Genomic DNA, 26,607 nt, shown 5'->3' on the forward strand with positions numbered 1-26,607 from the left:
TAAATATGAAATGCATTTATTTATTTACGATTTATTGTAGGACTTTTTAATTACAGAGTACGGTAGATGTATTACATAAATGCACACACAAAGCATTTGCTGTTTAAGTAATCCAAGGATATATTTGATTTCAAAGGGAGTAGGGAAGACTGTATTAAAATAATTGTTTTTCTTGATTTTACTAATACAAATGTTCCTTGTCTCTTTTTGCATTCCTTTTTTTCAGATTTATTTACTTAGATATTAAGGGATTGAGCTTGTATTATGTTTTTACTGTTTTTAATGTGGTTTTTATTAAGCTCTACAGCATGGACTATGCCTCTTTATAAATAAAGCTATGATCATGTATTACTAGAAACCCCATTTCAAACTGTACTTTTGCCAGACTTGGTTAAGATTTTCTAGGAAGGGACGTTATAATTGTCTGATTAATCTTCAGAAAAGGGAAATTTTGGCTCTGCAGTATTTCTTACTGTATTAACTTCAGAGATTTATAAAACCAACTTGAAACTGCACTGTAAGTGTGTTTATAATGACTTTTAGCTGATTTAATAATCCTCAAAGTTTGGTGACTGTACAGATCACAGCTTCACAAATACAGTCCATTACTGTAGCATCCAGATGAAGTTATCAGAGGTGGAGGAAATTACTTGGGATTGTATTTCTCCTTAGCGATGCACTAATCCAACCTCTGGCTGAGGCTGGGGCTCTCAGAGCCCTTGTCTGCATTTATCCCATTATGCAGTGGGGACATGTGCATCGATGATAAAGAACATCTTCATGTTCAAAGTCTAGCTAGGGCATGTGTATACCATCAGATCTTGGTGGTGCAGTTGTAAGGCACCCGGCGTGGTAATGTTGTTAGGAAAATTTTCAAGCCAGTCTGTGATTCATTTTTTCTGTTGTTATCAGTATCTGCAGCGTGCTACTGCTAATGCCACTCCCTGCAGCTGGCAGTGCTTAATGTCTCTCTTACTTCATGATCCTGCAAACCTTTTTCAGTCCAAGGAGCCCTTGATCATGCAAATAGCTCTGCTAATTGCAGGTATTGGTACTGTCTTATCCCGGTGGAGTAAAAGCCTCTCGGACAAGTAATGGTGTGCAGGACCAAATACTTAGATTACATTTATCTGTGACAAGCCGTGGCACAAGGTTGTTTTTAAAAGTTACCAGTTAAAATAAAACCAGTTGAAACAATGCCAGAAGCCTCCTGTTAAGCTTTCTGGCTGCGTGCTTCTTTCAGTGTTTCCAAGCTTTGCTTTTCATAATAATAAATATCAAACAACAACCCTGGGAATCACTGGGAGCTGGATTGGCAGGTCTCAGTCTCCATTTAACATGGAAATGATCAGCCTGTGCCCACATATGGCCGCTTGCTAGATCAGAACTCGGTTCATTAACACAGAACTCGGGGAGCTCTGGGTGGATGTGGAGTATGTGCATAATAACCCAGAGCACAGTGCTTTAAGCAGAAAGTGAACAATACACAGCATAGAACTGAATTTACATATGTTCAAGAATCCAAATACTGGACATGTTTTTGCAGAACCCTGATTTTTCTTTTTTTGGTCTTCCAATTCACAACAGTTAAGTATTCAGGCTTTAATCAACTGCGTATTTCCAGACCAGTTATTTGAGATATTTTGTGACTTTAAAGCAATTCCTGACCTTCATGTCTCAGATGACATGCAGAGTTTCTTTAATGGTGCCGAGGACTGAAGAGGAGCCCACTAACACCTACAGAACTCACCTCTTTGGCATTTTCTTAATTTTCACTTTATTAAGCAGATAAAAGGATAGCTATTTCCTTTCCAAGCTCCCTTGTTTGCTCTGTGATGTACCATGAGCTATCAGTCCAGCCAAACATTTCTTTGATCAACGAGCAGAGTAAGCTGTGTGAAACCTAACGTGTGCCTTTACGTCTTCAGGCATCCACTGTGACAATATATGCACCCAGGGCCGCTGGGGACCAAACTGCTCCATCTCCTGTAACTGCGAGAACGGGGGATCCTGCTCCCCAGAGGATGGCACCTGTGACTGTGCGCCAGGATACAGAGGACCCTTGTGCCAGAGAAGTAAGATTTTCCATAGATGTGGTGGCAGAAGCAAAGCAGGTAGAAATGCTCATTTATGACACCAGACAGACAAAGCCACAGGTTTCTGAGCTGCTTTAGCTCATGACTTCTTAAGGGCAAGAGCTGGCCTAAAAAATGCTTCTTGATGAAGAATTCAAGACTCTACTGCATTGCGTGGTGCCTTGTGTTTCTTCCACAGCACCTGGAGGTCACAGGTGATCTGAAAGAAGGAGCAACACCTTTACATACCAAACTTGGCAGGATTTGGGCAAAAACAGATTTACAGTTAAGTGCTGGTAAACTATAGGATACCTGTTAAACAGTCAGCTACGACCCATCACATAATGACAAGTGGATGAGCGTTGGCTATCAAAATAACAAGACAATGTTTTCTTATATGCCAGAAAAAGAAACACAGCAGCCTGAAATAGCTCTTGTCTGATTCTCTGCTGCTACATATTAAAATATGCCAAGGAGATAAAAATCCTCTCATTTGCTCTATCTGGGAAGCTGCATTTGCCCCTTAGGGACCCTTATTCACTGATCCAAACTACACGCAACCTTCTTCCTGTGTAAACAAGAAATGGATTTGTCTTTCTTTTCTGCAGAGGCTCTTGTTCTTCCTGTAAGACATTCTGCGTGCCCAGTTCATATATCCCCTTTGATTTCACCGGTTACACTTGACACTAGAACACACTCATCTCTAAAAATAATTTGTGGCTGACAATTTTTATTTAAAGCCATTATAACAATGACCTCTAGCACTGCTGTAGTTAATGGCCTATAAGCATTTCCATTATAAACCCCAATTTCCAGGTGCTTCAGCATATCTATATAGCTGTAAAACCGCTCTCCAAGGCTAAAACGTGGTGCTCAGAGCCTCAGGAAATTGGGGAAGAAATTGTTTTACAAATTTGAAACCCTAAGAGTGCGAAACTTCCAGAAGTTAATAGTTTCTGACCTTTCCGAGATTAAAAAAACAGCTTAGTTTTATCAGCTGATGGCATGTAGGCTACAAGAGGCAAAACATGTCCCCAGCTTGCAACTCCAGTAATCAGGCTGCTCCCCGAGGACATTTGCTGAGGACCTCATGGGGAGAAATTTTCCTCCCTGCTGGGGTGACAGCAGAGGGGTTCTGCGGATGTTTCTGCTATTGCCTTGTGTCGCTGAAATGCCTCTCTTGAATATACGGCCAGGGAATTCAGCTTGCTCCCACTTCTTCTGCGAGATTTCAGGCTCAGAACTAACTTGTGAAGAGGATGCCTCTGTAGGTGAAGGTAGCTTTAGCCTGCTAGGTTTGCTCTCAGAATCATTCCCATTTTTCTCTTGGAAATTCATTTAGAAACAGAATTTAGCCTGTAAAGGGCAGTACTGAGGATGATACTCAGCCAGCTTGTTCTGTCTGTGTAATCAGGATTACATGAGACACCGGGATAGTTTACTGCTCTTAGGCCTGCAGAAATGTCTCCAGGAATGATCCAGGTTGTTTTATAGCTAGTGCATCATCAACAAACCTGTCAGCTAAGTTCCAGCTGGAAATCTGCAGTAGTGTAAGAACCTGACACCCTCTGTGAACATACGGACCAAGAGAAAAATTCTCATTCGGTGAAAAAATAGAACGGACATGATATAGTAACCACTGAGCCAGAACTATATAACAGAGAATCACAGGAGTAAAAATAAAAACATATAAAGTCATTTTTACACTACTTACTGCAATTTAACATTTCTTTGTGCTTATCTATCGCAGTGAATGTTTGGACAGTGGATGGTTTTTCATTCTACATGTGCTTAGAAGCGACAATACGCGTTTATAAGAGATACCAAGCCATAATCTTGGCACTATACCTTATGTACAAATTCTATAATAATTTCAATCCAGGTTTTAAGCAAATTAAGCACACGGTTCATGACAAGTTTACTCAGCTATCTGGTGTGATTGCTGATGCAAATTAGGTGATTTTGTATGCTGTTACCGTAATTACCATTTTTAGATTCTGTTCATCACTGATGGATGCTGCTCCTGCAATGGCATGTATAAACTGACTGTCCCAACTGAACACAGGTATTGCACCTAATATGTTTAGAAATCAGCTTTTGGCATAGCTGTTTAGACATAAAATATTGAGAGTTTCCTAATACACCTTCTCTGATTTCTTAGCCTAATTTCCAAAGGAAATGGCATTATGAGTTTCTGTTGTCTGTACATGTGTATAAGTGTTTCTCTTCCTACCTATCCTAAAAGCTTTGGAATATGTGTTATTAATCATATCTGCCAGTGGGCTATGAGGTCTTGAACATCTTAAACTCCCATGTTTTGTAGAGGAGTTTAGCTGGAGCAGACTAGAGAGACTCAAATTAGTGCCATGAGAGAGAGAGGCTGCTGAGAGCTCCGCTGTATTATTAAATAGCCAAGGACTTATATGAGGTAGGATGGTGTTTGAACCACAGGAGCAGTTTTACTCAGAGCTCGCACTTTGTTAGACATGGAATAATCCAACAGGCTTCACAATTTTTTTGTTCTTATAAATTAAGAATTATCGGTTTGGGATTAAGACAGAGAGAGAATTCTCAAGCTCTCAGCAACGAGAAGTGTTCTGAAAACCTGTGACGGCTTATTTTATTTTGTCTTCAGTTTGTCCCCCTGGCTTTTATGGACACCACTGCAGTCAGCCATGCCCTCAGTGTGTGCACAGCAGCGGGCCTTGTCACCACGTGTCAGGACACTGCGATTGCTTGCCTGGATTCTTTGGCACTCTCTGCAACCAAGGTACTGAGCCCAAGACCCCCAAGTGCCATCTCCTTTCCTAAGTTTCTGTGTCTGTGACTTTGCAGCAAGACCGATCACAAGGTTCCTGCCTTTTTGACTTGTTTCAGCAGTTTAGATCACACAAAATTCTTTACTTCGGAGGGAAAATGCAAATAGGTACTTAGTCACCCTTTTGTAAATATGATGTGCTCCTGCTTTCGTAAATAGAACACGTCTGCTGCTCTGTATTGAAATGAATATGGAATGAGACACCTGCTGTAAATATATCAACCATCCAATGGTTTCATTTTCCTTTCTGCTAAGCCTATCATATGCTAAATGTTGATGGCACCTTCATGCACTCTTTTTCAGCAGGAGGTATAGGCACAAGTTAAGGTAAAGGCCAGCTCAGGTGCACAAGCCCAAACACCCAGATAATGCGTGGAACCTTATTTACACTGTCTAGGACCTGACTGGGAATAGCTAAAATCGTGTGCACCCAAACACAAGTGCAGGAGACAGAAAAATTTGCAATGAGGCAGGAAAAATGAATTAATTTTCCCAGGTGAAGAGTAGCTTCAACTTCTCCTAATGTCCGTCACCTTTCTGTATCTTTGAAAGTTAGCCCACTTTTAACCATATATTTCATTTTCAGTTTTATCCTAAAAATGCCCACAAAATCATTACGGTATTCTGCAGAGTCTCAGTTATTGCATACTGCTGTGGGTGTTTTCTACATACAGATTTAGAAGAGATTATTCGTAATGGCTACTGCCCTCGTGAAGTCACCATCCCTGTAAAAATTGAACTGACCCTTCTTAATGACCTGCTTTTCAGTAAGTTAGAAATTGCAGACAGCACTTGTGCAAAATCATTAAACATAGATTAAGTATAACCATGTTTTCTTTTTCCTGTGCTGTATAGTCAACTAAACATTATACCAATTAATTTATTAAAATGAACGTATTTCAGTGAATTTGTCCATTTTATGTGAAAGTTAGCCAGATTTCAAAGCCTAAGCAGGGCTAATTATCCTCTTAAGAAAACTATTTTATTTTTGCTCAGATGTTCAACACTTCTGGTTTTACTTTGAAATGTTGATCTATCCAGCAAATTAATTTTAAAATATTCATGTCCTAATTAAAATCAATTTGTGCTGCAGTTTGTCATAATGAGTTAGCATGTAACTTTATTTTGTAGAAAGAAAAGTGCTAATTAATGTTTTCCATTAGAAAAACGTGAAACAAAGATTTCACTTTTGAATTTTCATCTCCTTGTGCCATCTCTTTTCTGGCAGTGGGAACATTCTTCCGTCAGCAGCACGTGCATGCAAGGAGCTGTGCAAGCTCTGAAATTGCACAGCTTGACATGGTTGTGCTAAGGATTCTGAGCAGCAAACAACTAAGTAGCTGTTTTATGAATATCTTTCACAATCATGTAGCAAGATGGATTGATAATAACTTGTGATCACTGCTAGAACACACCTGACATCTCACAGGGACTTTCAGAGTCCCACTTCAGAGCTTTTATAGCTAATTAACATCACTATCTGCATTGTACAATCAGATTGCTCCTGAAGAAAGTGGTATTAGTCCTTACTTCACTGTTTTGTTTAAAAATGTTTGAGACATTTGAAAAAGTGGTTGGATTTGGATCTCACACCTTTACAAGAGAGTCACTGTGTCAATCCACAACCAAGTTACTTAAATTAATGAGAACAACCATTTTGGCAGGATCGGTTTTGTAATCCTTCTGTGTTGACATTCTGGAGGGCATCATACTATTTCACTGAGACAAGAGGTGCTCAGACGGTAGGAACCCCTCTGCTAGCTCTCACTGTGTGGAATCGAAGCATTTCTTTTATAAAGTATGACCTGTTGCCTTTGTCGGCATCGGTGTTTGGATCACAAATCTTTTCCTGATTCATTAGTATTCCATGTTGCAGTGCAAATCAGCTCCTATTCTAAGTAAGTCTTTTGAGAACTATTTTTTTGTACATATAAAAACTCCAGCCTTCATTTAAGTGATGTTATTTATCTCCATCTTAAAGATGCAATAAAAATATTGCATTGAACTGCTCTATATAGAGCATTGGAACTGAATAATGGTGTAGCATATATGAGAACCTAGACTGACAGATCATTTTAGTTTTTGCTCTTTCTGTGATATGAGGGCTTTTGTTTCCTTCTCTCTCTTTCTCTTTGTGTCTGTGTATTGTTCTTTTCATTGTGTCTGTATATTGTGTTTAGTTTTATCTCTTTTCAGTTAGAGAACTGTTCTGTTTAGCACATAATTTGCAAGCCAAGACCAACTTTATCCACTCCTACAGATAAGTCCGTAATATATAGAAATGCATGCAGGAAACAATAGTATGCACATTCTTAGGTTTCTGCCATAGTAAGAGTAGAGGATGGCATATTGTATAAAAGCAAATGAATCACAGCTCAGGATTTCAGTCTGTGGCTGATTCACAGTCAGGATAGATTGAGGTCACCTGAAGAGACTACGTATGAGAAAGTGAGAGTGGCTGAAGTGGTTAAACAGTTGCATAATTCAGAGAAGTGCCTTAATCACTTTTTTGACATCACTATTATTTACCAGGATACAAGTCCAGTTCCATTTGTTACATTCTTTGCAAAGATGGACTGTATGTTTTATCTTGTTTTGAAAATACATCTGTTTTTGTCAGGGAACACAGCCAATAAGAGCACAGAAATTAAACATTTCATTCATTACTGAGCAGAGCTTTCCATCAACTTTAATGTTAAAGATTTCCAATAATTTGGTGGGAGGTTGAAGATCTACGTGACTATTAGTTTTATGTCACTGTGCTTAGGATGTTATAAGATGGCTCTGAAAAACATTTAGAGTTTCTTTTCTTCCAACTTCAGGAGTAAGCTAGGTGGACATACAGGAATAGACACTGATTTTGTTAGGATGCAGCACATCTGTTTAACCACTCTCAGTCAAACATATATATAATCCTTGGAAACCACATTTTCAACCTAATTGAACACTTACTACAGCAAGGGGTGCTGGAGGGGAATAGGTGAACAGACGCCAAAAGACAAGCATGACATTTCAGCAACTGGATATGTGCTTTATTTGTAGGAGTAATCTTCTGCCAGAATTATATGGTAAAAATACTTACAGAAGTGGCAGTCTTGCTCCTGGTTTACTCTCTGCTTGCATGATTTGAATCTGTGAGATGCTGGGAGCCTGCCTCCCTCCAGCATTGCTGAAAGTTGATCTTCAGCAAAGCCTGGTGTATTTTGTAGCAAAGACACCTTCCTCTCTCACCACTATTTGATCCAGAAGGAATCAGGACAGTGACGAGGTAGGTACTCTAGTGTACGCAATATTGCAGTGCCGCATGGCGCATGATGCATTTTGTGGTGCTGGTGGGATAGCAGGGGAAAGGACTACAGCTCCTTCAGCCTCTTCTTGCAGGCTTACCTGCCATCAGCCATTTCATGGTCACTGGCCACCTAGCACAATACCCGTGGCTAGTATGTCAGGCCATCATACCAGGTGATAAGGTTTGCAGCTTTTGGTCCATTATTACTGTCATTATCAGTTGTACAAAACAAGGGAGTTAGGTTCTAGTGACAGACCTGAAAGTAAGAGTCCCCATTGCTCTTCATCTTCTTGAGACTTCTTCACTAGGCTGATATTTAGCCTAAAATGTTCCTTTCCTACTTTTGTTGTTCTCATTGTTGAGGTTGTAATCCTCTGAGCCAGCGCAGAACCCTATTTCGGGGTTTGCACCAAGGGACCCCCTTGGCCAAGTCCCCAGATCAATCCCGTCCAGCCACTTACTTCCTTATATTCATTATGAAGAGCCTTCAGTAAACTGCCTTATATTTTCACAGTCTGTCCCAGTGGAAAATACGGGAAGAACTGTGCCGAGGTCTGTCAGTGCACCGAGAACGGGACGTGCAATCCTATTGATGGATCGTGTCAGTGTTTTCCAGGCTGGATAGGGATGGACTGCTCTCAGAGTAAGCAAAGCGTTATTTTTCCACCTCCACTTTAAAATAACATATTTTCATGTTTAGTGTTTTCTGAAAGTTAAAGACAGATTCTGGGGAAATCCCTGAAGTATTACAGCAGCCAGTGCCTTACTCTCTTTATAGCTTATTTCTTTTAATTAATCTAAGTTAGCTTTGGCTTAAATTAATTTCTGCATTTGGAATTTGCAGAAGCTGTTACTAGCTTCTATTACAGGAAAGGGAGGTCACAAGCTCTTATCAGAAAAGCAAGCTCCATGCTCCCTTTTAATATCTAGCTGGATTGTGTTTTATTTATTTTTTGAAATCATTTTCTTTCAGCTATTACTTTAGAAATTGTTAACCAGTAAATGTTTTCATGTACCAAGACCCCAGAATTGAGAAATTAGGCAGCTGAAATATTTCTATTAAATGTAATTTAATTGTAAAAGTCAATGTGGGCTTGGAGGGATGGAGGATTTCTTCTTGAAAATTGCCCAGGTAGAAGATTGGCATTTGCTGATCCCAAAGTGTCATTTCCTGAGAGCATCCCTTAATTGAAGATAGATCACAGAAGGAAGCAATATCCTATCATTCAGAAATGTTACTTCATATTCAGGATACAACTAGCATATTAGACAGCATTCCAGAGTAAAATATATTAAACTTCAAGTGATAAAGTAGGGATCGGATAAAAACAGACGGCTGTAATTTTGCTTTTATTGTACATCTTCCACAGGCGGAATATTGCTGTCACTCAAAAATAGAAAAAAAAAAAGAAAAAAAGACAGAAAGCCTCACAGATTCCTCATTATATTTAGCCATGTAATTGGGAAATGACTGTTAGTTTCTGTTAACCTTGAAAAAAGATGTTTTTTCGTACAGAGTGAGGCAGGCCAGTTCAGCAGCAACAATTTCCAGTTTAGCAGGCAGAAGGACCTGGCGATAGCTACTTTGTATTTTGGATGAACAAAGTGGGAACCTGGGTGTTTCCTCACTTACCTTCTTGTAAAGAAAGTGTAAATCTCCCAACGTGAACCTGGCCTCACACCAGGCTCCTGTCGGAACCTGGCCTCGCATACCTGAGTCCGGGACTGAGCTATTTTGGTCAGACCTCCCTCCGCACCAGTTAACCTGGAATGACCGAGGGACGGAGCTGCAAAGGAAATAATTTTAGCTCCAACTCCAGAACCAGTTCTGGAGACACTAACAGACCCTGCAGCTCTGGCTTACAAAGGCATTGTAAAGTGATTCTGGTTGCTTGTAGCACGAATACTTTAGGCCAAATCCTGTTCAGCTTTACATTGTGTGAGTTCAGTGACCTTTTGTTTGATTTACGTCATGGCAGGTTTTTTTGCTATTCATTCTGGCTTTAGAGATGTCTGTCATATGCCAGAAACTTGCATTTCTCGTCAGAACTGGAGCCAATGGCATACATGGAAATAGGCACGGTTTCTGTACTTTCAGGTTTCCTGGGAACCATGCCTTATTAATTCATGTCTTTAATAGGAAGCAATGGAAAGTGCTTTTTAAAGCAAAAATATAGTTGTTATATTGAAGGGTTATCATCATTTTGGATCTTTTAGTCTGGCACTAATAACTGTAACTTACTGCATTCATTTTTGGAGGGAGGCTTAAAATAACTTTTGAAAAAGTATTAATATTGTACTTGTTGAAATATATAATAGACCTGGAGATTTTAATTTAATATTAGCCCCCTCAACAAAAGCAATCTGATTTTGTGGATGGGAATTCATACTGTAGGAAGTTTTCTTTACATTTTTACCTAATTTGAGTAGCGCTCTATGCTTCAAATGAATGTGGTAATTTTCGTAGTTGATTGCATAGCAAAAGTAAACCATGAATAGCTGTGCTTTATTATGCAAGAATTCCAGAATATCAAAAAGAAAATTAAATTACCTCCATATCTTAAAACCCTGTCTAAATTGTCTTCACAGATAATGCCAGTAAGGCAGGGAGAGTGGCTAGAGCACTTAGAATAATGTAGTGTCGAGGGCCGCTGTTTCAGTGGTTCTCAGTGCATATATGCAGCAAAGACCTGATCCTGCCACCTGACCTACACGGGGAAGAAATCTCTTGTGCCAGGGCTTGACAGCATGGGTGAGGTTGCAGCTGGCACCTGGGTTTGCAAAGCACTTGTTGGCTTGGAAGGACCGGTCATTGTCAGGGAGTTGCTGCGGCGATGCCAAACTCTGCAATGCAAAGTTCTGCCTTTTCTGGTGTCTCACAGGTTCTCCCTTTATTGTTGTTCCTCCGCAGCGCTAACGCAGTATCATTGCTTTTTTTTTGTCAGCTGACAAATCTTTTTTATTTTCATAGCTTGTCCCACTGGGTTTTGGGGCCCTGATTGCTTTCATTCATGCAACTGCCACAACGGAGCAATGTGCAGCCCTTACGATGGAGAATGTAGATGTACTCATGGTTGGACGGGGCTCTACTGCACTCAGCGTAAGCCTTTCAGAGACACTGTTGTGCCAGGGAATCTGTCAAAGTATGTGCTGCTACCTCGTGTCTCTTCCAAGTATTGCAGTCTTCCCTGTTAAACCACCTGCTTCTTACTTGTGATAACTTCGCATCACTCCAAAGAAAAGAGTCCTGAAGCTTTTCAAGGTTTTTTATGCCTTTGGCACTCGATAAAGGAGGGACTGATCGTTTAGATTATTGATTCATTATCAGAATTTGCACAGTCTATGTCCCTGCTTTTAAAGCCCCAGTATATGTGATCTGAGTTAGGAAAGCATTTGAGATTTCTCATCCTACTAGTGCCAAATTATCAGCATTGTACAAAAGAGGAGATCAAATTCTGGTGAGCCTTTTAAGAAGGCTCTTTCGCTTGCAAGTAATTGATTGATCGCTGACCTTTTAGAGAGTTTCTGTTTAGCCACCTTCTTTCACTTCTTGAAAATGTAGTTTGTATAAATGGGTCAAGTTTTCGTTCTTCTGAAACACTTAAGAGGCAATTCTGTAAGATATGAGAAACACTACTTCAAGAAAATTGGCTGTCGTAGTATCTCTGCATGTGGATGATCAAATAAATGTTATTAAATATACAGAGGCTGAAAATACATAGATTTATAGGCTTACATATTTTGTGCTGATAACATGTCTGAGTTTGTGTTTCAGCTTATTTCTTAGTGTTTCCTTATTCTGATTCCTGAAAGGTTGCCCAGCTGCTTTTTATGGAAAAAACTGTGCCAATGTTTGTCAGTGTCAAAACGGAGCAGACTGTGACCACATCACTGGCCAGTGCACATGCAGGACTGGATTTACAGGCAAACAATGTGAGCAAAGTAAGTAGCAACATGACTTCATTTTTCTATTTCTCCGGAGGGGGTGGCGTATTTCAGAATTCTTTGCAGAAATAGGCTTTTAAATGAGGTGTTGATGTCAGCAAGACAGTAACCGCAGGCACCTTATATAATCCATAGGGAGAAGAAGGCATCTCTGGAAAGCTGGACAGTCTGTTTAAGCATAAAGAAATATAGTGAATCCTCTGCAAATTAGGCCTTTCTATTCCCAGCCTAAAGTTAGATGAGATAAAAGCAAGTCACTGCGCTCAGTGCTGACTGGATGTAGCCTGCCCGAACAACTTGTACCTAATTAATAGAAAAACACAAGCTGCATCATGCCTCGCTAACATCATTGAGGGCAGCAGCATCAGGTTTCCCTGGGCACAAAGGAAGACAGAAGGGTTAAAAGAAAGAAGTCCTTTCTGCTCTCTGCCTTCCATGGAATATTGGGGCTTTCTTGCATAAGTTGTTCTGCTATAGATGTGAACCAAATAAAGATTCATCTTTGCAATGAAAACAGATCAAGGAAAAAAATGCCACTTCCCATTTTTGGAAGGATCTGTGTTTAACTTGATTAGTGAGCAAGTGTTTAACAATGAACTTCAATTACCTTGCAAGGGTACTGGCATATCTTACTGTAATTGTTGTCAATGTCTTGCTGGCATATTTAGTGCGCCGTGCCAAATGGCTTCTTTTAAGAACAGAGAATTAGGGTAGTGGAAACTGTATGTGCTGTAGTTGAATAATTACTTGTTTGTCCAGTATAGTAAATCAAAAGAAAATTCTCACACACTTACTTGGATTCTAAATGCAGGGTGAAATCCGTCTCACCTTACCAAGCATTAATTCCACAGGGTTTCATTACTTTTTTTGGCAGTAAGGTAATACAGTAACATTCCTGCTAGATTTGCAAGTGAAAGCTTCTTAACTGTAGCTTACTACGTGGTTCTTTATGAAAGTATTTGTACATATAACTAAATTCATGAACATCTTTTCTTTTTGCACAAACTTGCATTCAGCAAAGCATGTATCTCAGGACCAAATTCACGTGCTCATGTGGGGATTACATATGGAACCACTGTAACTCTGTAAGTGGCTAACTTACTGTGAATTTGTGTACACTGCAACCATAAATAAAATAGGAAACTAAAAAGTTCCATAGTAGAACTGCATCATAGCAGATTTTAATCAAGAAGCTGCGTTTATAATTTGACCTCTGTACAAAGCCTGAGGCTTTCTTTTCTATCCAAACTACGAATGTATTTATTTATTTGTTTTTCTACTATTTAATCTAAAAGTATTTCTTCATTAAGACTCCTTCCTTCTCAAAATCCTGCTGAATAGGCAGTCACACCTCATTGCAGATGAAATGCCTAAATGCAGACATCGTTTCTGTGGTGCAGTCCAAAAATTTAGGCCTTATTCATTTTACGTAGGCTACAGGTTAATATCAGAATAAGCATTAATTGTAATAATTTTATTTTCCCTTGTTTGGGGACCTGCAGATGAAAGAAAGAGATACAACTTTAATACACACTGCAAATCATTATACAGATACTGGCTACTGTTCATTGCTTAATATTAAATTTTGGCTACTAAAAGTTACTCAGAGACTGACATTGGGAAGGTATCGTCATGCTATGCAAAACATTTGCAGTGACACACAAGAAGTCACATCTTAAAACAAACAATATATATTCTAAAGAATCATAGCAAGTGTGCATGCATTCAATAATGCGTCTTCTCCATAGAAATAAGTAGCTGTGACAGAAGTTGTTTCTTTCAATTTATTATTGAATAGTGCCTCAAGAAGTATAGTAAGCTGCCTACAGATTTATTGTAATAGCCCATCATGGTAATTGTATGAATAAATTTCTCAGCTGGACATTCAGTCATTTTGTCTTTGATAGAAATATAAAGACAGGACAGAAATGCCTTTATATTAGAAATCCTAATACAGAAGCAGAGCAAATCAAATCATTCAGATGCTCAATTCTGTAATTCCACCTACAATGTTACATTCATCTTCTAGCAGTAGTAGGGATAAGTATGAAAGCATGCAGGATTTGTTTGGTAGAAGTCTGTTGTGTTCATATAAAGGTACATTAAAACTTTTCTTTGCAACTACCACCATGAAAAAAATATATGCAGAGTTGTTGGAGAACGCTGTGCTCTTTCAAGATGTTGTCTACAGCTTCTGAGCTCATGCCCTGTTAAATTCTGTACACTTGTAATATATATCAAGCCTTTTAAAATCTCTGTGCGTATTACTGGTTTCATCCTTGTGAAGTCTTGTGTGACTTTTCCAGAAAGTTACAGCTTAATAAGTAATACCCCAAACTGTACATGAAATACATTTATCTCCTGCTTTAAAATAATAATAATATAACACTAGGATGTTATCCTAGAGACACTGAAACCAGGGAGACTTTTCTGCTGAATTTTCCGTGGCAAGCATTTCACCCATTCCCGAAAAAAGTAGAATTCTTTCCAATCTTTTTCTTTGGCTTCCCAGAGTGCTCCCCAGGAACGTTTGGTTATGGTTGCAAACAACTATGTGAATGCATGAATAACGCTACATGTGACCATGTCACAGGTACTTGCTACTGCAGTCCAGGCTTCAAAGGAATCCGATGTGATCAAGGTATAGTGAAATCCTATCTGTAAAATATCTCTCTCTCTCTCTCTCTCTTTCTCTCTCTCCCCCTACAATGATGTACTTGCTTTAAAAAAATAGTATTTCAAAAATGAAATGCACGATTCAATTTACAGTGTGTTATGAATTACTTTTAACAGCGGCTCTTATGATGGAAGAATTAAACCCCTATACTAAAATTAGCCCAGCTCTTGGATCAGAGAGGCACTCAGTGGGAGCAATCATTGGAATTATTATTCTCCTTCTAATTATTATGGTCTTGCTGGCACTGTTTGTGTGGTATCGACGGAAACAGAAGGAGAAGGGCCATGACATGCCAAGTGTATCTTATACTCCAGCCATGAGGATGACTAATACAGATTACTCACTTTCTGGTAAGGGTCTTTTTATGTTAATCAAATATAGACTCATATTCCTGTATGTTGGGGAAATATAAGCTTCTGTGATGTATAATGTGTGTTATTGAGTCTCAAAAATAATGACACTTCTGTTCTTCCCCTGAATACCATGGTCTTTTAACACTTAACAGGGACAGGAAAGCAAATATAACTTAAAACTGATTTAAGCTGCTTCATATATGAAAGTTTACTTAACACAATACAGGATATACCTAGCCAAGAAATATGCTGCATGGAATACATCAACTCCAGTTTTTTTAAATCGGCTGCATTCCTATTGCAGTGCAGAGAAGTTTTCCCTTTGTGAAACCTTCAGAAGACGACTTTTTTTCACATGAGGAATGGGATTGACTGGGTCAATTGTAAGGTTTTATTTTTGTCTATGTTGCAGTTTGTGATTTGAGGCGTCCTATTCATTGTCACTTTCTTCTGTGTGCAGACCAATCCTCGTCGTCTAGACAGCTGGTGTGAATTTTCTTCACAGGAGCTGATGGACATAGGAAAGAGGAATAGGAAGGCTCTTTAAGATCAAAAAAAAGTCATACTGAGATCACATTTCTTGCTTCTTTCTATCTTCTGCTACTGCTATGGAGGACAGCTTATCTTGACAGATTGGCTAAGCTTTGGAGGATGTGAAGTCCTATTCAATGCTGTCATTCTTCTTCATTCCTCTATGGCCAATATCAGATAGGATGCCAGACAGGAGATGGCTTTACCTCCTTCTTGTTTCCTCCGATCTGTCTCTAGTGGGCATCGCCTCGGGGTTTGCTTCCCTCTGACTGCACTTCACCTCTTCACTTCCCTTTAAATGGCTGAAACTGTAAGTCCAAGTAAATACAAGGTCCTGAAACAGGCAGAGGTTGGCTTAGCAGTTCTGCTTTCCCAGTCGTGCATTGCCTTTTTCTTTCTGCTTTCTAGTCTAAAAGCACAAGGCCCAGCCACTTGTTGCTGGCTCTGACTTGGCTTCTGTGCTGTCTCGGGGTGGCATGGCTGGAAGCTTCGTTCTGGACTTCCCTGCCCAGGATGCACCTGGAAGGAGCCTCTCCCACCGAGCCAACGATATTGGTGCCTGGCTACAGCTGGCACTTAATCAAGGAGCTTCTGCCATGGCAGCATGACTTCAGTCCTCATACCAGAGTTTCCTGCAATGGCGTATCACACATCAGGGGCTGTCTGCTGAACACCATGGCCTGAACTCGTATTTAGACCACTCAGGCCTATACTAGAGCATTCCTTCTTCTGATAGCTACAAGATGGGGAAAAAAAAATTAGCCTTGGACTTCCTCCCGTTGCCTCTTATTTTTTTAATTTTAGCTTTGCAGGCTCGTGGTTAAGCTGCCCATTTGGGTAAGACATGTATGAAAGTGTTGCCAGAGAGGGCTCGTCTGATCCTCGGCTAGTTGCCAGCACAATTTGGCCTGAAATTTGTCATTTCAACATCATGGGAAGAGCCAGACCATGAACATGCAAAAGACACATGTGGCACATCTCAGCAGCAGTGAGGCTCCGAGTTCTGAGAGAGCACAGCCGCTGGCATGGAAAAATGTTCTGAACTTTCCAGTGATCCATTTCTTTCAGATTGGCACTTTATCCATTTATTTACAAAGCCTGCTACACCTCATTTATTTCTGTGGTTTTCTAGTTTATGTATGTGTAACCCAGTATGCTTAAGAGGCACAACTTACAAATTTCAAAATAAGGAGAGGAATATTGCTGAGGTTGGGAGTCCCTGACTGGAGTAATTGAGCTTCTCCTTTCAGACAAGGGAACAAAAATCCTTTGGTTGTTTTTTCTCCATGTTTTTATCATGAATGGAGACTTTCTGATCAACCTGATGGTATCCCAGTCTTACACTCTGCAAGCAGTCCAAAAAAAGGCTAATGCTGAGAAAGGATACTCTCATCTTTCGAAGTTAACATGGACAGATGACTTTCCTCCTCAGCCACAGAGAGGAAACCCTTACGTTTGAAGATGTTGGTAGCCCAGGACTGTCCTTGCAGGTTATGTCTTTGTGGGCATTGCATCTCCCTATACAATGTTCTTCACATTCCTTTCGGGTGCAGCCACCTATCCCTGAGCTCCTGATGCCCCATGATACTTAAGCACTTGAGGAAAAAAAAATATTTGGGGGATGGCTGAATTCCTGGATACATCATAAATATCTGAGGGATCACATCCTTCAGCCGCACTGAACCTGGGATCTCTTCTGGTCCTTGGGCAAGGACAGTGAATTTAATTCTTGCCCTTGTGGCGTTGCTGCTCTGTGTCAGCTCAGTTTGTAAAAAAACTGAAGTACCAGGTCCTTGCAATCCTGAACAGCACCAGCTCAGTGGTGTTGTATGGGCTTCTCTAGAAAGGAATTGGATAATGTTTTCTTCCTGTTCATCTCGGTCAGTGATGGGAATGCAGAGACTGGGCCTTTTCTTTCTTCTTTCTTCTTTCTTTCTTTGTGCAGTCCTTGTAGCAATATAAATTTTATCACTCAGAAGCTGCAGCAGAGCGGGGTCAGCCACCTCTTTCTGGAGGTCACAAGAACAATTTTCTTCCTGCCTCCCCCTTGAAAAACTCTGCTATCTGAGCTTGCAGAGGAAGACTAAGAAGTTAGAAATCACACTGCTCCATCTTCATCTCATTATAAATTGTCTGCAGGTATCAGCATTGTTTCAAGTTTTGGTCTTTGTTTTAGAAGGGCATTTACAAATTCCAGACAAGGGTTTCTGAAAGCTCCTTGCCAAATTCTGACTGTCCTCCAGTACCTTCTCCTACTGAAACTTTCTACCCATCAGTAACCTTCCCAGCTTTGGCCTTACCAAGGCTCTTTTCAGCCTGTCACTTCCATAGAGCAGAAAGACAGCTAAAGGTGCTGACGTGCATCTTCCCCAGCAGAAACTGGGGAGATGGATACTGAGACAAGATCACAGATAAGAAATAGAGGCTCATAGCATGGCTTGATGGCAAGAACAACGCGTGTGTATATGAGTGCATGTGTGCATTTGCGCATTGCAGAGGACACTGAAGGACAGTAGCAGTATTACATAGAGGTAACAGGGATTTCAACCTTCACCTGGAGTTTTGTATGTGGATTAAGGGCAGAATACTGTGATGTACTTGTGCAATTAATATAATCCCACTAAACCCATGGACTTCAGCAGGAATTCCACCTGAACAATGACTGCAGTATCCAGCCCTATATGGGTCATAACATTATGGTTAACCTGAATGACCACTGTTGTTATTTTGCTTGTTTACTCTTGTTAGGGTAGTGTTGTTGTTGTTTCTGATTAGAGTCGTATATGCAGATCCCTAGCTCCTGGAGGCAGTAATTTCTTCCAGCACATTAATTTATTTCTGGAAGATGTTTTTAGTCTTTACGTCTTCAACTCTTCTGATGCTGATAATCCGTGCATATGTGTGAGAGAGATTGTAAGGAAGGGGAATCCCCTGGGCAGCCCTTAGACTCTTTTGCATTTGTGGATGAAGGATGTGGCAGCAAAACATACACTCTGCCCAACAGCCTGTGGGAAAGAAAACCACCCATGCTGGGAGAGCTTAACCACAGCACATGGATCTGCAAGCAGACTTTCCCAAATAAGCCTGAAATCAAAATGGTGCTCCCCAGCATGAGAACGGTACATTGCATCCAACAAAGGATTTTAAAGAAGTGCAGGTTGTTTAATTCAAGCAGATGGGGACAGAAGGGAAAACTATGCAGTAGTGCTGGAGAGCAGCAGAGATTTCTTTTCAGGACTTTCACAAAGACTTGGTTATGGGCTGAAGTGATGCTTGAGGTCTTATCAAGGTCTTAAGGAACTTTCTGATATGGGTGAATCCTATGCTGAGAGCTAAAACCTAAGCAAAGCTTGATACAAATAGAGCGTCATGGATCCTGCAGCCTAGATAAGACATTTACAGAAATGATCCTGCAGATGAGGTGCAGTAGGAGGTGGCAGAGTGAACCCTCCCGCTTGGAGTCTTCATCCACCCCACTGACACTCTGTAGGGGTTGTGAAAATCCACACAAAAAGAAGAAGAAAACAGTTCCATTTCGTAGCTTGAGATATCTGAGTTTGTATTTACTGCAGAGTGCTTACTTATTCCCTTTTTTCATGGTTGGCCTTATGCCCAGTTTCCACGCTACAGTGTCCTGCTGCCGCTGCAGGATGGGGACCAACGCTCTTTGTGTCCTCACAGCCCTGGCTCGGAGCAGAAGCTCGGTCTTTCAAGTGATAGAGTGTTCTGGCCTTCATCCAGACCTCATGGGTCTTCCACTGGACCTCAGCCTCAGGCTTGAGGGGCTCATGGCAGGACTCTGCCCTCATGGATCTCTTCGCAGGACTGACCTCCCCATGATAACGTTAACATAACCTTTGGGGTTTTTTTTTGGTTTGTTTTAATTTAAATCATTCCCTTTCTTTCTTAGTCATTTAAGTCTTTGCTTACTGTTCAGAGCAGAATAAAATTCTCATCCTTGGGTAGAGAGGGATTTTTGTGTTTGTTTGGTTTTTTTTAACTGGGATAGCATTAGATTTGAATTTGATCTATTTCCAGCCAGCAGTTATAAGAGCTTCATGAATAAATGTGTAGAAAATGGACTGTGCTATCAAGGTAAATCATCCTGGGTGGGTACTTAAGTATCGACCAAATGGAACTGTGTAGAAGGAGTAATTCTGAGTATATGGTGCTGCATGCAATGAAGGAGGAAAAGATTTTTGGTGATGCAGAATTGTGTGCGAGCTCAGACTCATTAATTCAGCACTGTGCTTAGTAGGGCAGTCTGGTAGACTTTTTCTTCAGCTCATTTCAGGTGCACGAAACAAGCTACAGCCAGATAAGCTGGGTGTGAACTTGTAATGTGTCAGCTGGCTCACAGTAACCGTCAGCGTGTGCCCTCTTATCTCGCAGCAAAGGCAGTGGACTGTGCCTCTTTTCCTTCGAGCTGGTCCTTTTGCCCACAGCTGAGCGAGGGCATGACAGATAAGGGAAGGGGGAAGGCAGAGCTGAGAGCTGGTGTGACTCAGCCATCAACACTCACCTACAAAGCAGAAGGACGTGGATTCAAGTGTCTATATTTAACTGGGACCACAGGTTGTGAGAGGGGTGGATGAGCTCTGCTCCCCTGGTGAGTCGCCAATCCCTCATTAGCAGGTTCAAGGCTGTATGTGAGCAGCTGTGTTTGTGATGGGCATGCACTGATTGCGGCGTTTGGGTTCCAGCCCCAGTTCTCATTTGCAGACCCCCAGAGATATCCTGTTTCTTGTTAATCCTATTGCAAATATCACAGAGTTATAGTTAGGGGAGATGGCAAAGTCCTGGCAGCCTGGCTGCTGTGCTGGGCAGTGGCTAGCTGAAAGAAGTTTAATGCAAAGACTTTAGTTCTGGAATCATGCCCTGATCTGAGATACTTTGTTAGCAACAACCTCGGAAAACAGCTAGAACTAAAAACCTCTGCACTTGCTACAAAATAGAGCTGACCTCAAAAATTGCTCTGCATGTTTCAGCAGAAAATAAATGCTCGGTCAGATGTGCAAGTGCATGTGCAGTTTCCTCTCTCAGCTGTGTGCCACAGCACTTATGTAATAGACACCCTGCAGGTAAAACCACTTATTTGAAACGGGATATTTTGCAGTAAATTAAGCTAAATCTAGATCTCCACAAGATGTCAGCAAAGCAAAGTGCATGTTCACAAGAATGCAAACGCTGAGGGCAAGGAGAGGCAGCTGATGGTGACTGGGTACCCCCCTCCTGCGGACAGTGCCAGCCAGGTCCGTGTTGTTCCTCACCCATCTGCTGCCAACCTTCATTAAAGATCTCCGGTGATGAGAACAAGAAGCCACCCCAGCACTTCATTACCCTTTCCATGTGAAGGTGTTTCCTATAACTAAGATTTCTGCCTGCAATTTAAGCCCATGGTTTATTAAAACTAACCCATTCATTTACTTCTTACAGGGCTTGGCTGTTTAAATGATACTGCTTAAGTTTAAATTTTTCATCCTTTCTTCTGATGGTACTTTGAAATATTTATCAATTTCTTGTTAAGATGGAACCAGATTGGGATTGATGTTTTCGTTAGAACTGCCAGTGTAAATATATAAATATATATAATGCCTTTCTTAGTAAATTATTTTGTTTGGTAAATGTGTTCATAAGTTAAAGTGAGGAAATAGATAAAATGTCTCTAAGCATAACAATGTGACTGCCCGAGTTTGCTTTTCAGTGCTGCAGCCTTCTTTTTTCTCTAAGCCTTTGCACAAGAAGTTATGACAAATGTTTTGGACTCCTCAGTATGATTATAGCACCTTGATTTCTAACATTAACTACCTTTCTTGCAATAAAAAAAAGTTTTAATTATATGTTTCATAACTACAATGGTGATTCTCATCAGTAGCTCTTACATGTGTTTAAACTAAGGAAGAAACTGTGTTGCAGACCATGCATGTCCTGAGTTTTGCATTTCTTCCCTTACCTGCAAAGCAGCTGGACTGTCAGGAATTACTTTTTTAAGATCTTCAAAAAGATAACACTGGATTAATTAAATATTTTGCTTTTTTATCTTATACTTAATGCTAATAGTCAAGACCTTCACACTGTGATAATGCAGGGTAGATTTTATCTGGAGACGTTTTATAACACCCAGTACTCTAACAAAAAGTTTTCTAAACTAGATCGTCTCTAACACGTTTTCAGTTTCTTAAGAATCGTTATGGCTTCCAAAGTATTTTGTGATGACTTGTTTTTTTCTCAGATATATCTCAAGGTAGCGGCAGTGTACATTGTTTTTCCAATCCAAGCTACCACACTCTCTCATGTGGTGTGACTTCACGCTTCTTTACCAGTAATCTGGATGGAAACAGCTCCAGTAAGGTAGATACTATCCCATCCCACTGTAGCAATGTTCTTATCAGTTCAAGGAAATCAATGAAAGCAATGCCTGTTGGATCCTGTTGTCTGCCAGCATTATTTTAAAACCCAGTGTGGCAGTTCCTGGCATTGTAGCTCTGACAGACACAAAGAAGTCTGCTTTCCCCTGTGTGTGTCTTCATAATCTCTGTGCGTGGTAACCGGAGTTTCAGCACATGCCTGTCTGGGTCAATAAGGCTTGGTGTCGTAGCAACTGTAAGGTATGTTTGCTTCTCAGAAAAGATAAATAACTAGATAATTGTAATTATCCATTAATATAACAAAAATAAATCAATGAAACATTAAGTCAGTAATCTGACTGTGCTGTATCATTGTTTCCCAGATCAGCAGACACATAAATTTCCTGCTGACACAGACAAGCGGATAGATGCAAGAAGGTATCTAGGGTGCTTCTGAGCACTGTTCTCATCCAGGGGCATTCTGAGAGCTCTGCTGTTACTTATGGCTCTCCAGCAGAGCTATTCAGACTGTATGGCTCGAACATCCAGGAGCACCTTACTTATCATATGTTGCTATTGATTCCCTAGGACCGTTCCTGGACAACACTATTACTCAATTCACCACTTTAGCAATAGATTTAGATATGGTAAATGGTAAGACAGCTCTTCCTTTAGAGCCTTAATAAGCCAAGGTGGGGCAAAGGGTAGGGAGCAGAGGAAAAAGGAAATGTAATTGATTTCATCAAGGTTGTCAGCTTTAAAAATGATGGTGCTTGCAGGCTGTGTCACCTTAATCCAAATGTAGCTTTGCTAACTGGAAAGCCATGAGAACAAGGTTAATGCAAAAAAGACACTATTCTATCAGATAGGGTATGCAAAAATATTTCTACATGTGCTCCTGTAAGTCGTTTCTTGATAATTAAAAGAAGATCTCATTAAAATGTAATAAAAAGGCTGGCTCCAGAGGTTTCTTGGAGAAAAGTTTAGACAGATGTGTAAATATGTTTTCCGATGTAGATGGTCCCCTTGCATCATGCATTTTTGCTCCCCAAATTGAAAGTGCAAATGCTCATAATGTCAAATTTAGGATGAACACCATGAGTGTGGGTTTGGACCACTAATCCTGTTGCAGTTATTTAAGTGAATTCAGAAAAGGTCAAAGCAAGCACCTATCCTGATTTCCCAGCCTGCAGTGCCATCTTGTCACAGAGCTACTTCAAATATTAAGCTGTCAAAAAGGTTTAAAACCCCAGTGATGCATTTGGACTAGGCTGGAAGCTGCTTGCCATCCTGTAGTACTGGCTATCAGTAGTCAGTCAGCAGGTTGTCTTGACATTTAAAAAAGAAAAAACAATGGATCTGGTATTTTTAGGGCACTTATCAAAATATATGGCCTGACTTTTCCTTTAGATCTCCCACCATCTTACTTATTCATGAGAATGCTTTGCAGTACTGAATAGCTGAGGATGGCCAAAAATATGCTTCTTCTGTCTGTGCAGTTCTCCAGCCAATTAAGACAAAAGAGCATATAAAGCCCCTAATGGCTGCCTTAACGAGTTTCATTTCCAAATCAGTTTGTCTGGTGCCATTCCCACATTCTGCAGGGAAATGTGCACAAGTTGTACTTGGAGGATTCATTTCTTTATAGTGCCAGCTGGGGTCACAAAGGAACCAGCACAGATGCAAAATGAAAAAAAATGGCAGAGGAGTCTCTGAACTGCTGAGCCAGAGCCCTGGATGTATTCTCCTCCCTGTGCTCAAAGGAGATCATGCCTTGAGGCTGTGGACTGGAGCCATTCCTCTACCGCTTCTTTCAGAGAGACAGCTTGGGCAAAGGTACAAAGAGACGGCAATGGGGAGATGCAGCCCTGCTCCAGTTTGAGAAGGCTTTCTCTCCCGTGCTCCCCCTGCCCCTCATCCTCTTGTCTCTTTCTGTCTTATTTTGCCTTTTCTCTCTTCTTCCCTTGGTGTTCTCTCTACTCTATTATCTGTTTTTTCTCATCTCCATTTTCCTGTTCTCTTTTCTCACCCAACTGTACACATATTATTTCTATTTTCTTTCCTACTGTCTCTGCTTTCCTCTCCCAGACCAGCTCAACGAGGGTCAGCCTGGCTGCAGGGCGCCGAGCACAGCTGTCCTACGCTGTTAGCTGCGTTTACTAATCCTGCTGCTCTCCTCAGCGTACACAGTGGGTGCTTCGCCAGGGAAGCCAGGCGAGCAGGGAGGGCTGATAGCAGAAGCTAAGAGGTCCAGCATTGCACTGAGGACCGCAGTTTGAGACAGGTCTGTCTTCATGGAAGGGAGCAGTGTTGGCTTGGGCCTTCCCACATCTCTTCTCGGACCAGAGGGAAGGTATCTCACCTCCTCATTTCCCCTCTGCCAGACAGACATTTGGCCACTGCTCAGGCCCCTACGCGTGTCCTGAAGGTAAAAACTTTGAAGTTGCTGAGAGATAAGTACGAGTGGAGGCATGAAAATCCTCCTGGTGTATACAGGACTGGTTAGTTGTGCTAGTGGAGCGCTCAGACTGGAACACATGCAGGCAAAAGCAAGTGGGAGGATAAGGGGGAGCATATGAGAAGAGACTAAAAAAAGGCTTAGCTTCTTTTATCTAGCAAAATGAATGCTGAGAGGGAGTATGATTGCCATCTATAAATACAACAGGGTAAACACTAGGAGGGAGAAGAGCTATTTAAGTTAGATGACAGAGCTGGCACAAGAACAAATGAGGATGAACTGGCCATGAATGCATCGAGGCTGGAAATTAGATTTCTAACATCAGATCAGTGCGATTTTGGAATAGCTTCTCAGTAAGACTAATGGGACAAAGAAATCTGATTACTGTTAAAATGGAGCTTTATCAGCTATCTAAGTGATTACGTGCCTGGGTGTTTGCAGTAAAAGGCGGCTGGACTCAGGGACGCGGTGGCCAAAGCCCTTCCAGTCCTCTGTCCCTAAAGGCTGCTCTGGCTGCCACTGAGCTGTGTCTGTGCAAGGCCCAGGAGCATGGCTCTGCACCTCTGGGGTTAAGGAGGAAGCAGCGGCTCCTGCATCTCAGTGCAAGTTTTTAACTACCAGCACCTTGCTACAAGTAAATGCTCCTCCCGTGTGAGTGAACTTGCAAAGTCAGCTCGGCTGAAATGCTGGCCCCATTGAAGTCAATGGATATTTTACTATTAGTTTAAGAAAAGCCAAAATTTGACCTTTGCCTGTTAGTTCCTACAAGTAGGTTGGGCCTTTATTCTTATGACATCTGCAGTAGCAAATAATAATGATGCTGCAAGTACCAAGGAGTATCATACATGAACTCAAGTGAAACTGTGCCACAGAATTACTGCACCAAAATTTTCCGAAGCAGATAAATATACAGATTTACCTCCATACCCGTGTTTTCACATCAGGGCCCTCATTGCTTGGGTTAGAGACCAGATTTTCAAACGCTGAAGACCTGTTTTGCTCAGAGGGTATTTGGTGGGACCATTCACAGAACCACTCTCAGTGCTTCAAAGCCAGCTGTATATTTGAGTTTTTGAATTGTGCAGGACCATAGGAATATATCTCACTTTTACAAAAGGCTGCAAAAGTGAGAAATACCCCGTATAAAGCATGAGGCTGCCACACTGGTATGTCACAAGCAAATGGATTCTCACCTTGCACTTTTGCAGAGCTCTTAATTCCACCCTCACCCCCTACCAAAGGAGAACAGCATTGCAGCTAGAGCCCAGGTGTTGCTGGTTTCTACAGACATCATAAAAATCAATTGCTATTAGATGTCTTGAATTTTTAAAGCCAGCAGATTTACGTCTATTAAAGGAAGTTCTAAATTCTACCAAAGACTTCACATAAAATTAGAAACTGCAAAACAGAGGTCACTGGAAATGGTCTGACTGGATGTCACCCAGCTAATAAAAAGGAATTCAACCACAGAAAGCATCATTGAAGTACCTTTGACTAAAACTTGCCCAAGAAAAAGGAAGACTGCAAATACAGAATCACTGCAGAGTGTTCAGGATGGCCATCTAAAACTGAGAAACACGGGCTTGGACCATGGAAACCTGAAGTCAGTAGTCAGCGAAGTTAATGGCAAAACTCTTATCAGTTGCTATCTTGGAGCATAAAGGTGTGATGGAGTTCCTGCCAGCACTTATTTGCCTAATCACCATGGATTTCTTAGAAAACCTGGGCATTGACAAATGGCATGTTGGTGATCAACTTACCACTGTGATCTATCCAGCTATTTCAGATGGGCAGATAATGACTTCTCTTTACTCATGCTAGTATCTCCTTGATCTTAGAGGAAAAGTTGCTAGTTATGAGGTAGTTTTAACCAAATTGCTAAAATTACAAGCTAGGTTTTTTAGTGGATAAATTTACTATGAAGTATTTTTTCCTCCAGAAAAGCAATTTTGCTTCACACTAAAAATTGAAGTATCTTGTGTCTTTAAAAAAAAAGTTTAAAAATTATAGTGTGTTAAGAAATAATAGTAGCACAAAGAGTCAGCTATAATCACATTTCTTTGTAATTACTGCATTCTGAAAAACTTAGAAATGTCCCCAAATCATTTCATTAA

General features: G+C 40.8%; 1 protein-coding gene across 2 annotated transcripts in view; it reads left to right on the plus strand.

Moving 5' to 3' along the window:
* Positions 1–26,607, plus strand: part of MEGF11 (multiple EGF like domains 11) — a 213,583-nt gene that overhangs the window by 168,830 nt on the left and 18,146 nt on the right. Inside the window, exons 11-18 of one of the 2 annotated variants that reach the window (XM_075159742.1) lie at positions 1,929–2,075; positions 4,711–4,845; positions 8,697–8,825; positions 11,154–11,282; positions 11,996–12,124; positions 14,640–14,768; positions 14,921–15,154; positions 21,921–22,039. In XM_075159742.1, the coding sequence (XP_075015843.1) occupies positions 1,929–2,075; positions 4,711–4,845; positions 8,697–8,825; positions 11,154–11,282; positions 11,996–12,124; positions 14,640–14,768; positions 14,921–15,154; positions 21,921–22,039 (1,151 nt within the window). The remainder of the gene's footprint in view (positions 1–1,928; positions 2,076–4,710; positions 4,846–8,696; positions 8,826–11,153; positions 11,283–11,995; positions 12,125–14,639; positions 14,769–14,920; positions 15,155–21,920; positions 22,040–26,607) is intronic. The other variant, XM_075159743.1, reaches the window with a different exon arrangement.

Source organism: Calonectris borealis, chromosome 11, assembly GCF_964195595.1.
Source record: "Calonectris borealis chromosome 11, bCalBor7.hap1.2, whole genome shotgun sequence".
Lineage (NCBI taxonomy): Eukaryota > Metazoa > Chordata > Aves > Procellariiformes > Procellariidae > Calonectris > Calonectris borealis.